The sequence below is a fragment of the Camelina sativa genome, chromosome 17, assembly GCF_000633955.1.
Source record: "Camelina sativa cultivar DH55 chromosome 17, Cs, whole genome shotgun sequence".
NCBI lineage: Eukaryota > Viridiplantae > Streptophyta > Magnoliopsida > Brassicales > Brassicaceae > Camelina > Camelina sativa.
The window spans coordinates 4,589,982-4,605,298 of record NC_025701.1 but is presented as its reverse complement, the minus strand read 5'-3'; the positions used below and the strand labels follow the sequence as shown (position 1 = coordinate 4,605,298).

The 15,317-nt window shown below is 37.1% G+C and overlaps 1 protein-coding gene, 1 long non-coding RNA gene and 1 pseudogene across 5 annotated transcripts; 1 reads left to right on the top strand and 2 right to left on the bottom strand.

Annotated features, from left to right (window-relative positions):
* On the top strand, window positions 653–3,040 carry LOC104755314. Of its 2 annotated transcripts, none has more exons than XR_762206.2 (5): window positions 653–1,142; window positions 1,395–1,499; window positions 2,040–2,130; window positions 2,245–2,341; window positions 2,810–3,040. It is a non-coding gene; the product is annotated as an uncharacterized LOC104755314 (long non-coding RNA). The 2 variants fall into 2 exon arrangements; XR_762205.2 differs by having other exon boundaries at window positions 1,383–1,499.
* Window positions 5,880–8,503, bottom strand: LOC104759154 (eukaryotic translation initiation factor 3 subunit H-like). Of its 3 annotated transcripts, XM_019239202.1 has the most exons (7): window positions 8,390–8,503; window positions 8,266–8,314; window positions 8,046–8,117; window positions 7,851–7,951; window positions 7,697–7,765; window positions 6,632–7,485; window positions 5,880–6,519 (listed from the first exon to the last, which is right to left on the bottom strand). In XM_019239202.1, exons 1-6 carry the CDS (start codon window positions 8,425–8,427, stop codon window positions 7,452–7,454), a joined length of 363 nt encoding a protein of 120 aa, XP_019094747.1. In that variant the 5' UTR covers window positions 8,428–8,503; the 3' UTR covers window positions 5,880–6,519; window positions 6,632–7,451. The 3 variants fall into 3 exon arrangements, with proteins under 3 accessions (XP_019094747.1, XP_019094746.1, XP_019094748.1); XM_019239203.1 differs by lacking the exons at window positions 5,880–6,519; window positions 6,632–7,485 and adding an exon at window positions 7,541–7,594; XM_019239201.1 differs by lacking the exons at window positions 8,266–8,314; window positions 8,390–8,503 and having other exon boundaries at window positions 5,885–6,519.
* On the bottom strand, window positions 8,700–10,578 carry LOC104755299 (annotated as a pseudogene).

Below are 15,317 nucleotides of genomic sequence, written 5' to 3'. Positions count from 1 at the left end.
CGCCCATAACTCTAAGAATCTTTTTCTTGCTTACTCTACCACCACTAAATTTAAGTCTACGGTAGCGACTTACTCTACCGTAAAACTCTATGTTTTTAACTTACTCTACCATGTCTATTTATAACTCTACCGCGTAACTCTACTAGATTTTTAACTCTATCATAAAACTATATCTCTACCACCATAACTATTCAACCTATCAAATAACTCTCAGAAAATCCATAAATCTACTCGTTAACTCTACCAAACTCATCTAACTCTATCGTAACTACAATGGTAGACTTATGGATTGGCGGGAAATTTTCCCTCCAAAAACAGCTCCCTTTTAACGCTCTCTTTCCTACGTGGCTTTTAATTACGATGGCATGTTTCGTTATTATTTTTTTCCTAACACAATTTTCCAAGGGCTATTTTGGCATTTATAATCAAAACACCTTATACCCCCCATTCTAGTAATAAACATCGATTCATGACCTAGTATAGTAACTCTCCCAAGAAAGAATGACTATATATTTGTTGGATAAAGACACCTTTATAATCTTGTAATTACATAAGTGCCATTATGAATTTATGTTTGGTTTAGAAAAACTTAAATATATATAAAAGTATAAAACAAATATAAACCATGATAAAAAAAAAAAAATATATTAGACCTAGCACCGGTTCCTCAAGCCAAAAGCATTTGCTTCTCTTTATCTTGTTCGTTGCGGCTTTGATGGAGATTTGAGAATGAGACATGGGGTTGCGGTGGTTCGATTGCGGCATGAGGAAGGTTTGAGTGGTGTTTTGGATTGGTAGTTTTTCTTCCGCTGAGGCATGGCTTTCGATGAGAAACAGGGTTCTCGAATTAGGTAGTGGTGGTGGTATCTGCTTCAAGAGTTGGCGGTGGAGGTCTCTTTGGGTTGCGTTTCTTTTCAAACGGATTTAAGGTTGCAGACTTATTTTTGCCAATCGGTGAACGATGCTGGTTCATCATCTTCAACAAAAATTGGGTTTCAATAAAAAAACCCGAGAGTCGTCTTCTTTGCCATTAGCAGACACATATCGATTTCTAGAACGACGTTTTCCCGGTGATTTGCGATAAGTGGTTTGAGCAAAGGAGAAAAAGATATCGCCTTTAGCATCTGATGGATCTTCGCCAGGTTTGTATTCAGCTCAGACTTTTGATTTGACGCCTTATAATGTTTGTTTCGTTGTTTAGAGAAATGATATCGCCTTTTAGCATTTGACGCCTTTGTTTTTTGTTGGGTTAGATGATTGTGTATAGTTATATTTGAATCAAAGTTACATTTAAATCAAAGTTACATTTGCAATTCTTTCTTCAGATACCTAGTACATTGAATCTGGTAGTAACTAATAGCAATCTCGTTTTGTACACTTAGCGGATTTACCAGTGAGAGTGGCTTCACTTCTTCAGACACAATCAACGAGGTCCCTGGAGAATAGCCAGTTGAAGAAGCAGGTGGCCATATTATAGCATGGCAAGCTCATGAGGGAAGGTAAATAGAAACATGACATAAATTACACATTCGAAATAAAGATAGTCTTCTGGTACATCTTTGTATAGCTTCGTAACACATTGATTCTTTGCTTGTTTAGTTGGTTTTCAAGAGTTGTTTTTTTTTTACTTAAGTTAAGATGAGTTCCTTTTGGGTCTGGATTAGGGAAGAAGAATTCGTGTTGGAAAATGCATTTTTTTGTTTTGCTTGATGAGCTTTTGGTTTCAGCATATACGTAACTATGATAAAGCTAGTGTTCTGTGTGGTTTCTCATCATAGGGTAATTACAATAACCGTCATGGTACCTGCAACCTTTTTGGCATTGTTTCACCCAATTATTGTTGTTACAATCTCCTTTAAACTCAAGATATCTTGTTCTATGAATAAAAAGTGAACTCATGTGTTTCACATCAAGCTGAATCAATTTTACTGACTATATTAAATTCAAAGTTCATGTGAGAGCCACTAGCTCCTCTCTTGAATGTTGAAGAGTTAATTGTTTTATATTCTCTGACATCTGAACTCGTTAATTGTTTTCAGGAAGAGGCTCTTCCAGATGATAAATGATCTCCCAACCATTTTTGAGGTTGACAACCACAACAGTAGCAGAAGCAAATCTATCGGTGCCAAGGTAGAAGCTTCTGTTTACTCCATTCTTTTTTTTTTCTCTCTCTCACAGTCTAGCTAATAATCTATGTTGGGTTGGGTTCTTATCTTTATTTACTCCTTTTGTTATCTCATGCAGCCTCGCCACTCTGAATCTCACACTAAGGCTTCAAAGATGTCCCCACCACCAAAAGAAGAAGATGAGAGTGGAGATGAGGAGGAAGATGACGAACAAGGTGCGGTTTTTTTCTGTGGGAAATTGCTTCCAAAGTTGACTGTTCGCAGGGTTGTCATTCTGCTTATGTGTTGGGAATTTGGTCATAACTTTAAAACCGTAAACCTAAATTTGTTTTTTTCTGTGGTTTTGTATGTCTGTTGTGTATCTTTCCACCAAGTTCCATAATTTTCTAGGTTGTTTTGGCACTCTGTTTGTACTCTGCATCAAGACAGACGAATTGAAAAGTAATTGGAAAGTGAAACCGCTTCTAGTTTTGAATCCATATATGTGAATGAAGTATACAGACTGTATGATACACTATACGGTTATCAAATTGATGATTACTTGGTTTAATGTTTTTGCCTTTCTATTGGGAGTTTATTGTATACAGTTTGTCCCTTCTTGGTTCTTGTAAAGGTATGATAATTTAAAAGATTTCTCACTTGTTTAACACTTGCTTGTTTGTTTTTTTTTTATGATTTCTCAGGTTACAATGCAAGCGATTTGTGTAGGTGAGTACAAGTTATCAAAGAAGGACCCTCTGAGACTAAAATCTGGATTGGGATACTGAGGGTGCAATAACAACAATTAGCTCTAGTGAATTATATATAGTCTTTTCTATACCTCTATTTGTATGGTTGGATAAATACAAATTAGAACATCCTCCGTTGCTATATTGTCTTCTTTTGAAATTTATAAAATTTATCAATTTGCTCTTCATCGACTTTTTGAGTAGCTTCATACCACCATTAGAGTTATTGTGCATATATCCAGTTTACTTGTCGGTTTATAGCATATATCCAATTGTCTTGATCACTTTTATAAACCGACAAGTCAACTGCCTCAAACTAGATTAGAACATGTGCATACGAACCATGCAAATAAAAACAACATAGTTTGTTTTTAGATCATGAAGATAAGTATGAGCTAACTTAGAACATGCGCATACGAACCATGCAAATCAACACATTTTTTTTTTCAATAGATTTGATGATTATGAGCCAAATTCTAAGGAGTTTTGCACATGGAGTTTAACTTCGATTTGCAAGCCATAAGTTGCATTGGTTTCTTTGCAATTAGATCTTTACATAGAATCCTAGATAAAACTCTAATTCTCTTTAGTCGGTCGGGAAATCCACTCAAGAACTTCGAGACTCATATTATTTCTCAATTTATACTTAGTACAAAATTCAGTTATCTTTTCGTTAAGGCTATTTTTTTGTCTTTTCACCATTTAGGTTACTTCATTTAACATACAAAATACTTGTAAAACGATGACCTAAATCTACGTTCAATTATTAACTCTATCACCACACGAAACGCTAAGTCTATGAATCTTATCCTATTTTAGTAAGCAGTAACTCTATCATAACATAATTTAAAAACTCTATTCTTACCGATAACTCTATCAGAAACGATAACTCTGCTGTCACTATTTATTAGTCTGTCATATAACTCAATTCTACCTTCTTTCTCTACCACCACTACAATTAAGTCTATCGCATATCTCTATTTCGCCCATAACTCTAAGAATCTTTTTCTTATTTACTCTACCACCACTAAATTTAATTTTACGACTGGTACTTACTCTACGGATTTTACTAACTCTACCATAACAATTTATATCTCTTCCGCGTAACTCTAATATTTTTTTTAACTCTCTCATATAACTATATCTCTACCGCCACTATACTTCAATTTACCGCATTAGTCTCAAAAAATCCATAAATCTATTCACTAACTCTACCAATTTCTACTAACTTTAGCGTCACTACAATGGTAGATTTATGATTTGGCGGGACATTTTCCCTCCAAACACAGCTCCCTTTTAACACTCTCTTTCCTACGTGGTTTTTAATTATGATGACATGTTTCGTAATTCTTTTTTTCCTAACATATTTCTCCCAGGGCGATTTTGCCATTTAGAACCAAACCTCCTTAGGACTAAGAACTCAGCAAGCAGGCATAGGATGGACACTATGAGCGGAGGCGCAGAGAGAATCTAATCAGCAAGCAATGATCAATAGGACTAAGAACTCTGTACCAAAAACATTTGATGAGGTACTCTCTCAGAATCCTACCCTTTGTTGTTGTACAGATGCTTCATGGATCAGCCCAGATAGTAAAGCAGGCATAGGATGGACACTGCATGACTCGCACGGCAATTGTACACTTAAGGGTTCATCTTCTATTGCACCAACTGCCACAATATTAGAAGCTGAAGCTATAGCATTAAAGGAAGCAATCCTGCAAATGAAGCGGCTTAACTACAAAAATGTTACATTTTGTGGTGATTCCCAAATACTTTACAAGTATTTAAGAGCTGTTTCTGAGGAAAGAGTTACTCCACAACCAAGCTATAGTGACATCCAATGGCATCTTGAAGACATCCTCACTCTTGCAGAAGAATCTTACAGATTTACTTATATTGCAAGATCTGCCAATCTATTAGCAGATACACTAGCTAAGAATGCTCGACTAAGAGAATCTCCATATGTTGTCTCTTGGCTCTCTTAATATATGTCATCTAAACACTGCAAACTTTGTACTCTGTTTCCTTAAGTAATGGAAGTTTGGCCGGAAAAGAAGAAAGACAAAAAAAATCTATTTCCCTTTTTTTTTAATGATCTTCGTCTGCTTTGTTTGTTGACAATGGCTTAAATAAAAGTTAAACAAAAAAACAGATCTCACATGAGTCTCAGCTCGTACTCACCAGCCATGGTTATATGTCTCACCCATGGCAGAGCTTGGTACCCACTCTTCTCAATGATCGTCAGGTATCGAACCTGCAATACCCATATTTAACACGCATCAGGTTTTGCTCTCAGAAGGAACACGATATATATTATGATAAACTGATGACTGTGAGCAATACCGACCTGTATTCCTGAAACTGTGAAGTATGGGATCTCGAATTTGACACGGATTGGAGCTTTTCGCTCAGGTGTTGATTCCTCTGCCGTTATACTTGGAAGATGAAACTCTGCTCGCAACATACCAAGTGTTATTACATTAAACTATAAGAACTTAGGGTAACCAATATACAAGCTGCTGAAATTGGTTTATGTTATTGGCAGTATGAGTTACTTGACGAGATGATGGACTTTGGTTACCCTCAGTATACTGATGCACATAGAATGGAAGTTACGCAGAGGCCTCAGTATACTGAGGGTAACCAAAGTCCATCATCTCGTCAAGTAACTCATACTGCCAATAACATAAACCAATTTCAGCAGCTTGTTTTACAAATAACATATCAAATTTCATACTGCCAGCTTGTTTTAGAAATGTATTAATATGATCAGATGGGAGAAGCATTAACTTACCACTACCACAAAGTTATCCCTCAAAATTATTTCTCTAACTTCAGCAAATTGAAAACACCACTTATTTGGTCATAAGTATATATATAGATTCTGATCAGATTGTGATCCAAATTCTGATCAAGTTCTAATACAAATTGAATCCTATAGCACTACTCAAGCTTGTTCATTAGTTCCAAATGTGCAGGTCTCGGTTAAACTAACCTTTATCCAAACCATATATATAAACAAAACTGAAATGAAACCGGTGGAGTTGTTGAGTTATATATGTGAAACGAAAGTAGTCTACTAGTACAATATTATAACAATGAACCAAACAGATGGTCGTACAGAGATTACATGCAGAAGCTTAACATATGGGGGTTGTTTTGGACAAGGCAGGCAAGGCACAAAGAGGAAATCTGAAAGCCTTGCTTTATTGACTAAGACACACATCATACATTTAGCTAAAATGGCCAGAAGGCACAGCGTAACCCACTGATAACGCATCTTAAATACGCCTTCTTACTACCCGCCCGGTACTATTAGGACGTTTTCTCATGAAATGAGAACTTGATTGGGGAACCTCCTTCTTCTTCTCCTTCTTCTTCTTCTCCTTCTCCTTCTCCTTCTCCTTCTCCTTCTTCTTCTCCTCCTCCATCTCCGCCTCCAGACAAAAATCTTCTTCGTTGCTAACTTGGGTCGAGGGATAGAGCTTCAAGTAAACAGGACTTTTCTTGGCTTTATTAGGGTCAAAGTTGTTGAACTCTGGATCTACTTTATTGAAGAACTTACGAGCCGCTTCTAAGCCATCAACCTTGGCAATAAGATCCACATAGAGTTCAAACTGGGAAGGAGTAAATACCACCCTCTTACTATCCATCCACCGGAAGATCTACAAAATTAAGACATATATATTGCTTAGTTAAAACCAAATATGATCCGACACAATAACAAATTATATAAACTAAACTCTCTAATAAACTCATTAATGTTGGACGTCAGACCTCGCGTTTTCAGGTTTACGGAACTTGTTAGTAAGAATCTTAATCCATCCGATGAGATCCCCCTGACCGACGTAAAGACCGTTCTTATTGTCCTCCCTTATGATGAGATCTACGGTTTCAACCGTAAGAGACTTCAGCTTCTCAAAGATTTTCCTCTTCACCATATTACTTGCTGCCACCTTCGCCTTCTCAGCAGAAGAAGAGGCACCGTCGCATAGATCAGACTTGATAGGAGGAAGAGTAACTTCAGAGGTCTCCACGCCAGTTGAAAACGGCGCAGCAGCGGGAATTGAACAAGCCACCTTCCAGATACGACAGTTCTGGATCCCACTCGAAGGCGGAGGAGCAGTAACAACCTTCTTCCAGTGGTGGAGAGAAGCGGGGGCCATCAGAATGCGGCGGTAGAAGTTCATTGGGATTCTCTAAGTTTTTGGAAACCCTAATTTTTCTTCTGTCATCTTAAAACAAAGAATATATACCACAACTCTCTCTCTCTCTCTCTCTCTCTCTATGGGCCTTAGACAACTCTCAATGTGGCCCAGCCCGGCCCGGCTATCTAATTTTGTAAGGGGAGATTTGGGGCACATGATTATATTAGGATCCTAATCGCTAAACACAATCAACTTACGATAATCTAAAAGGCTTAAAAGATGTATTGATTTAAGACCATCCAAGAATACCAGACATTTAACTATTCCTTAATTTTGTTTAAAGCTAAACTTTATCCTAAGCTGATTACTGTGGACGAGCTATTACTATAGAACCTCATGTTTAAAGTAGATTTTGTTTAGAAAGTGAATCATACCATTTGCCTCCTTATTTAATTGGTTGACATAAGAGCCATGTTCTCCGTCCTACAAACCAAACAAACCTCTCAGTTATTTGGAAGAACAACAAAACGAGTAAAATCTTAAGACAATAGTTATAGGACATTCCCTACTCTTGTAACTAAACTTGTGTCACCTTCCAAGATAACGAGGGAGTGAAACAAATCGGACCAGAACTAGAACCAAGACCAAGAGAACAAAAAATATTCTGCTTGAAATATAAATGGACGTCACCTACCTTCTCTTATGGAGCCAGACTTGCTGTTGCGCTTGCAGACGAGACAGGTTCCGGTAGTAGTATCGGATACTGGAAACACAAATTAAGATATTACACTAAGATAGTTCTGACTTCTGAGGATGGGAATTGAACAAGAATGCATAATAGGCCACACCTTTTGTTGTTGCATAGATAAATCATCCATGCATTTAATCTAAAATGCCATATTGTTCTCAAGGAAGGAGCGGTTGATGAGTGTAGACGATCATAATCGCCCTAGAAAAGAGAAAATACAGTAGTATTACGAGTCAAAATCTGGAATACTGACACACATCATGCGAGGAACACTATCCAGATTCTAGTATTGTACCTGTGAGACAGGTGTATCAGTCTCCAGTTCGGCCATGAAGGCACTGAAAAGGGCAGAGTTTGAAACCATGATCTGTCAAAAGAAAAGAAACTTACATTGAAACCAATTTTTCTTTGTCAGAGGCAACATATAACCAGGTAAACAGTTCCAACCTATTTAGTATTTACTTCAAAAAGATTAGCTGGTAGGACTTCAACATAGAAGAGAGCTAGAGACTTACAGGTATTTCTTCAAAAATACCCATCCAGGAAAAATTATTCTCTCTCAACCTAACAAAGAGAGTAAATAAAACATGACAACTATCCTATGGGGTTCAAGAAACCTATATGGATCAAGAGACATACTTTTCGCCATTAAAGTTTCCACCTCGGTACAACTCCATAAAGGAATCTGAAAGCTTCAACGCCTAGGTCCGCTTTAGAGGGATCATATATGATGCACACACACCTCTTGATGTTTTCCTGTAGATAAAGACGGTTTACGCTTTACAATCAATTTTTACACTAGAATAGATGCCCCTATTGTACACTAGAGTGGCCATGCGATACATATAATATAACTTTTCAGCAAACCATATGAATAGATCAAATCCAGAATCTAGAATGTTATAATCACATGGTAGACATGATCTTGACAAGTACCTNGTGGCCCAGCCCGGCCCGGCTATCTAATTTTGTAAGGGGAGATTTGGGGCACATGATTATATTAGGATCCTAATCGCTAAACACAATCAACTTACGATAATCTAAAAGGCTTAAAAGATGTATTGATTTAAGACCATCCAAGAATACCAGACATTTAACTATTCCTTAATTTTGTTTAAAGCTAAACTTTATCCTAAGCTGATTACTGTGGACGAGCTATTACTATAGAACCTCATGTTTAAAGTAGATTTTGTTTAGAAAGTGAATCATACCATTTGCCTCCTTATTTAATTGGTTGACATAAGAGCCATGTTCTCCGTCCTACAAACCAAACAAACCTCTCAGTTATTTGGAAGAACAACAAAACGAGTAAAATCTTAAGACAATAGTTATAGGACATTCCCTACTCTTGTAACTAAACTTGTGTCACCTTCCAAGATAACGAGGGAGTGAAACAAATCGGACCAGAACTAGAACCAAGACCAAGAGAACAAAAAATATTCTGCTTGAAATATAAATGGACGTCACCTACCTTCTCTTATGGAGCCAGACTTGCTGTTGCGCTTGCAGACGAGACAGGTTCCGGTAGTAGTATCGGATACTGGAAACACAAATTAAGATATTACACTAAGATAGTTCTGACTTCTGAGGATGGGAATTGAACAAGAATGCATAATAGGCCACACCTTTTGTTGTTGCATAGATAAATCATCCATGCATTTAATCTAAAATGCCATATTGTTCTCAAGGAAGGAGCGGTTGATGAGTGTAGACGATCATAATCGCCCTAGAAAAGAGAAAATACAGTAGTATTACGAGTCAAAATCTGGAATACTGACACACATCATGCGAGGAACACTATCCAGATTCTAGTATTGTACCTGTGAGACAGGTGTATCAGTCTCCAGTTCGGCCATGAAGGCACTGAAAAGGGCAGAGTTTGAAACCATGATCTGTCAAAAGAAAAGAAACTTACATTGAAACCAATTTTTCTTTGTCAGAGGCAACATATAACCAGGTAAACAGTTCCAACCTATTTAGTATTTACTTCAAAAAGATTAGCTGGTAGGACTTCAACATAGAAGAGAGCTAGAGACTTACAGGTATTTCTTCAAAAATACCCATCCAGGAAAAATTATTCTCTCTCAACCTAACAAAGAGAGTAAATAAAACATGACAACTATCCTATGGGGTTCAAGAAACCTATATGGATCAAGAGACATACTTTTCGCCATTAAAGTTTCCACCTCGGTACAACTCCATAAAGGAATCTGAAAGCTTCAACGCCTAGGTCCGCTTTAGAGGGATCATATATGATGCACACACACCTCTTGATGTTTTCCTGTAGATAAAGACGGTTTACGCTTTACAATCAATTTTTACACTAGAATAGATGCCCCTATTGTACACTAGAGTGGCCATGCGATACATATAATATAACTTTTCAGCAAACCATATGAATAGATCAAATCCAGAATCTAGAATGTTATAATCACATGGTAGACATGATCTTGACAAGTACCTGGTAATTCATGAAGGTCTAAATGAGTTCCACGATCTGTTAGGAACCAAGAACTGCAGACTGATACCTGAAACAAAATGAAAGCAGATCTTAGATACATTCGTAAAAGAATATTGAACAAGTGAAGTCAGACTGATGACAAGAAGAAAACCTACCAACCAACAGTGTTGTTGTCAACATTAACCTCCCTCAGACATCTCATCATCTCAAGCTGATAGTTGGCACCATCAGCTTCAATTCATCATCCCTGACCTGTCCACGTTCAAGATACAAATTGCAGGTAAATCACATGTACATCAACCATGGACAAGCTCTTCAATCCTTCAAAATGCGAAGGTCAATGAAGTCAAAAAATATTTGATGGGAAGCCAATTAAAGGACTGCAAGACTCTTGAGGTGTTGGACTGACTGGTGGACCGCTGCTGGTTTTAAACTCAGCCTTACTTTACGTGAACTCAATTCACATCTCTTTCTTCTTCTTTATCACGCTTAAGCTAAGCAAACTAATAAATTCGTAATTAATGGCTTCTTCTTCTTCTTCTTCTTCTTCTTCTTCTTCATCGATTACGTCGTTGTTGTTACTAGTAGTCTTTGCATGTATAGTAGTATTCCTCTGTTTGGTTATTCCGGCAAGATCTAGCGACGTCCAAGCTCTACTCAGCTTGAAATCTTCAATCGATCCGTCTAATTCGATTCCATGGCGACGAACAGATCTCTGCAACTGGCAAGGCGTTAGAGAATGTATGAACGGAAGAGTCTCCAAGCTTGTTCTTGAGTTTTTGAATCTCACCGGCTCACTCGACGACAAGAGTTTGAACCAATTAGATCAACTTAGGGTTCTTAGTTTCAAATCCAACTCTCTCTCCGGTTTACTCAATCTCAAATCGGTTTATCTCAACGACAACAACTTCTCCGGTAACAGATTGTCCGGTCGAATCCCTAGGTCGTTGCTCCATCTTTCTCGACTCTACACGCTCATTGTTCAAGACTATCTCTCCATTGGCTCAATCCCTCCTCTTAACCAGACGAGTCTCAGACACTTCAATCTATCTAATAATCCGCTCTCTGGTCAAATCCCACCGACTCAAGCTTTGATTGAAGCAGTTCGACGAGTTCTCGTTTACGGCTACCAGATTTAAAATCCATGCTGAATCTCGCCTGCGCCGTCAACTTTATAAAAGAGATATATGTTCCTTTCTAATGGTGAAGTTTTAATTGTAAGATGTCTCTTGGTCTCGGGCGGATTGTAAATTTCGACAATATAGTTCAATTAGTAGGATTTTTCGGCGGTGGATCTGAAATTTCATTAGAAAACAGAAGTTGAATTTATGGTAATGCTACATGTAAATTTTCAATTTGCTTCAACCTCTCTGTGAATTTTGAAAATATCCGAACTTGGATTTGATTGTTCTTTGATTTGTAGTTTATCTTTGCTTTAAGTTTTTGAAGGTAACGAATATAGATAGCCAATTGTTATGTGATCGACACTTTACGCACCAGATAACATAAGTGACTTATTTTCCTTGTTTCTTTCTATTGATGTTAGCTGTAAGCTTTAAGTGCTTTTTTTTTTTTTTTTTTTTTTTTTTTTTTTTTTTTTTTTTTTTTTTTTTTTTTTTTNAATTACAAGTCATTCAGTCAGTTTTGCTTATATGTGAATGTACTTTTGTTTACAATATCTATGGTATAGAAAATGTGTATTGCAAGGTGTATGTGTTAACAAGCCAAGCCAACTATAACAAACTGTTTATGCATATACTTTTACTTCTAATAGAAGAGAGAACCAATAATAGATGTCTTGCTCTACGTTTGATCGTTTGGAATGTGTATAGAGTTTGATAAGCAATCACCCAGACCTTTGAAAAAGATATATGGTGCTTGTTCTGACTCGTGCTCAATTTTCCCCTCCCGTTGAACTTTCTCACGATTTTTTTTCCTCCGATCCAAGAGATCAGATTCTCTCCTCAATCCTCATTACTATCTGTGTCGGTTCTAAGATGCCACAACAAGAGTTTGAGGAGGTATGGTTACATATGCTAAAACAGGAGTTTGAGGAGGTATGGTTTTATATTATGTATATCCATCTCGGATAATAGTTTTTTACATACGTTTGGTTCGTTGTAGCAAGAATCAGTTTCATTCTTATAGTACTACTGCCTTTGTAGGATTATGCAAATGATATCGAACAGGGACTGTATTGTTCCATATTATGGCTCTGTTCTCAAGTTTCTGATCACTTCATCATCATATTAATACCCACCCAAAAAACGTTATCTTCTGGCAATCGTATCATTTACAGCATACTTTTGTGATACGATGACATAAATCAGAAGAACGGAACCAAAACACACAAAACCTTTCTCTAAAACAAGATGAGCTCGTCAACAGGAGACATAACCGTCAAGTAGACACACATACACAGTATCGTATACAACCAATCCTCAAACAAAAAACAACGACCACTCAAAAAAAAAAAAATTGCAGCATAATCTATCACCTCCACAAACAAGCATGGTAACGTAATGTCACTGTCTGGTTATATCATCAATCGAAGTTGACAGGATCTGCTGCTTCTGCTCCCTTAAAAGGAGCCAAGATGGTCTCCATTCTAATGGTTTCTTGAGAATTAATTGGTTCCGTCTGCTATTGCTATTCTTTTTCTTCTCCTTAAAAGTTAGTCTCGGTCCCACATAATCTTTAAAAGTTACCGTTTCGATTAGTTAATCACTGTCCGATCTCTCTCTCACTGCCACGTGATGAAATTACACGGACCAGATCTCTCGACCGTTCTCAGAGGTTCCATCTTTTTCCATTTTATTTGTTTTTTGGTTGCAATCCAAATAAGAAAAGAAAACAACGGGGAAAAATGTAAATAATGGAAAACCATTTCCTTTTTACAAAAAATAAAATAATATGAAGTATTTTGAGGTTTTTTCCCAAATAATGTTTGTAAGTAAACTGTTTTGATTTTTTTTTTTAAATTAAAGTTTTGTTATTACACAAAAAAAAAAAAAAAATGTAGAGAAATATGTGGCAGAAAGCTTCATCTCTTGTGTTGTGCGTTAATTAATTTCACCGAATTCAAAAAGGAAAAAGCATGAAAATCACACTTTTTTAGTTTAAAAGTTTTTTAAAATTCTCGTTGCTTTTTTTTTCCTTTCAATTATTATTTTTTTCTTAAGCCACAGCCTATTATTTCAATATATGTGGTATTTTACAGGAATAAGCAAAAGTTTACCACCTAGTATATTTTAAAAGTGCATATCAATCGCTTGCAAAATGTTGAATCTGAATTGGTGGTAAACGGTTAAAACACAAAACCAAGTTCTAAGGAGTAAATAAAGAATGACGGAACCTCTCTGTGAAGTGTGAAGTACATTTTTTTATTCTCCAAAAAAAAATTGCAATTAATTCCAGAACTAAATGGGCGGGAGCGGCTGCCTTTCTGGGCCGGGCCTCTTAGAAAGGCCTGAGAGCTTTGTAGAATGTTTACCTACCTTTTTTTTTTTTTTTTTTTCTTTTGACGAACAATGTTTACTTACCTTTTAAGCGCGTCGTTTTCCTTTTAGGGTTTTTCTTTGTTTCGACGGCGAGAGAGTTTTTAGGGTTTTAACAGAGATTTTTTTTTTATCAGACCTCCTCCGCCCAGGCCCGGCCCGCGACACATTCCTAAGACACATTTGTATTGGGCCTCAGTTTTTTTTTACTTTTTTGGTATTACAATTAGGCCTCAAAAAAAAAAAATTATTGTAAATATAGGCCTCGTTTTTCGAATAATATAAGATTTGACCTCAATTTTTTAATTTTATTTATTTATTATTGTAAAAATAGGCTCCTATTTTATGCATGTTTAAAATTTGGTTTTAAATTTTAAATATTATAAGTAAAACCCATTAAAAAAATTGTTTTGTATTGGGCCTCATATTATGCTGGGCCGGCACTGCCTCCGCCGTTTCATCTCTTTCTCCTCCGACGTCACTCATGAATCTCCGGCGATTTTCTTCTGGAATCAGGAGGATTCCTGTTCTTTCTCCTCACGTCTCCTCTTCTTCTTTTCTCCGGCGATCTTCTTCTGGGATCAGCACCATCGATGTTCCTTCTGCGTCTAAGATCTCGTCTCTTTCCATTCTCCGGCGGTTTTCCTCTGCTCCTCACTTCTCGTCTCCTTCCGTTCTCCGTCCATCTTTGTCTCCTCAGCTCTCGTTTTCTTATTTTCTCCGGCCAGTCTCATTCTCGTCTTCTTCTGAGCCGACTGCTCAGATCTCGCATTCTTCTGAGCCGACTAAGCCGACTGAGCAGCCTTCTTCTGAGCCGACTGAGCATACACAGATCTCGCCTTCTTCTGAGCCGACTTAGAAGATCTCGTCTGCTTCCATTCTCCGGCCGTCTGCTTCTGAGCTTCCTTCTCCTCTGTTCTCACCTTCTTCCGCTCTCCGGCCATCTTTCTCATCAACTTCCGTCCTTCGTCCATTCTCCTCTTCTTCTGAGCCGACTGAGCAGATCTCCACTAAAGATGACGAATTGATCATCGGAGGTTTGTTCTCTCTACTCATACGTGTTGTTAGTTCTATTTTTTTTTCAACCTTTTTATCATCATTAATTTTTTCTCATCTCCTATTAACAGATGACCTCACATGCCCACCTTTTGATTTGCTAACTTTCTCCAAGTTAGCAGCTCTGATCAGTCCATCCGTGGTTAACTTAATAACAGTCGAAGGTATTCACTTACATAATTTNTACTTTTTTGGTATTACAATTAGGCCTCAAAAAAAAAAAATTATTGTAAATATAGGCCTCGTTTTTCGAATAATATAAGATTTGACCTCAATTTTTTAATTTTATTTATTTATTATTGTAAAAATAGGCTCCTATTTTATGCATGTTTAAAATTTGGTTTTAAATTTTAAATATTATAAGTAAAACCCATTAAAAAAATTGTTTTGTATTGGGCCTCATATTATGCTGGGCCGGCACTGCCTCCGCCGTTTCATCTCTTTCTCCTCCGACGTCACTCATGAATCTCCGGCGATTTTCTTCTGGAATCAGGAGGATTCCTGTTCTTTCTCCTCACGTCTCCTCTTCTTCTTTTCTCCGGCGATCTTCTTC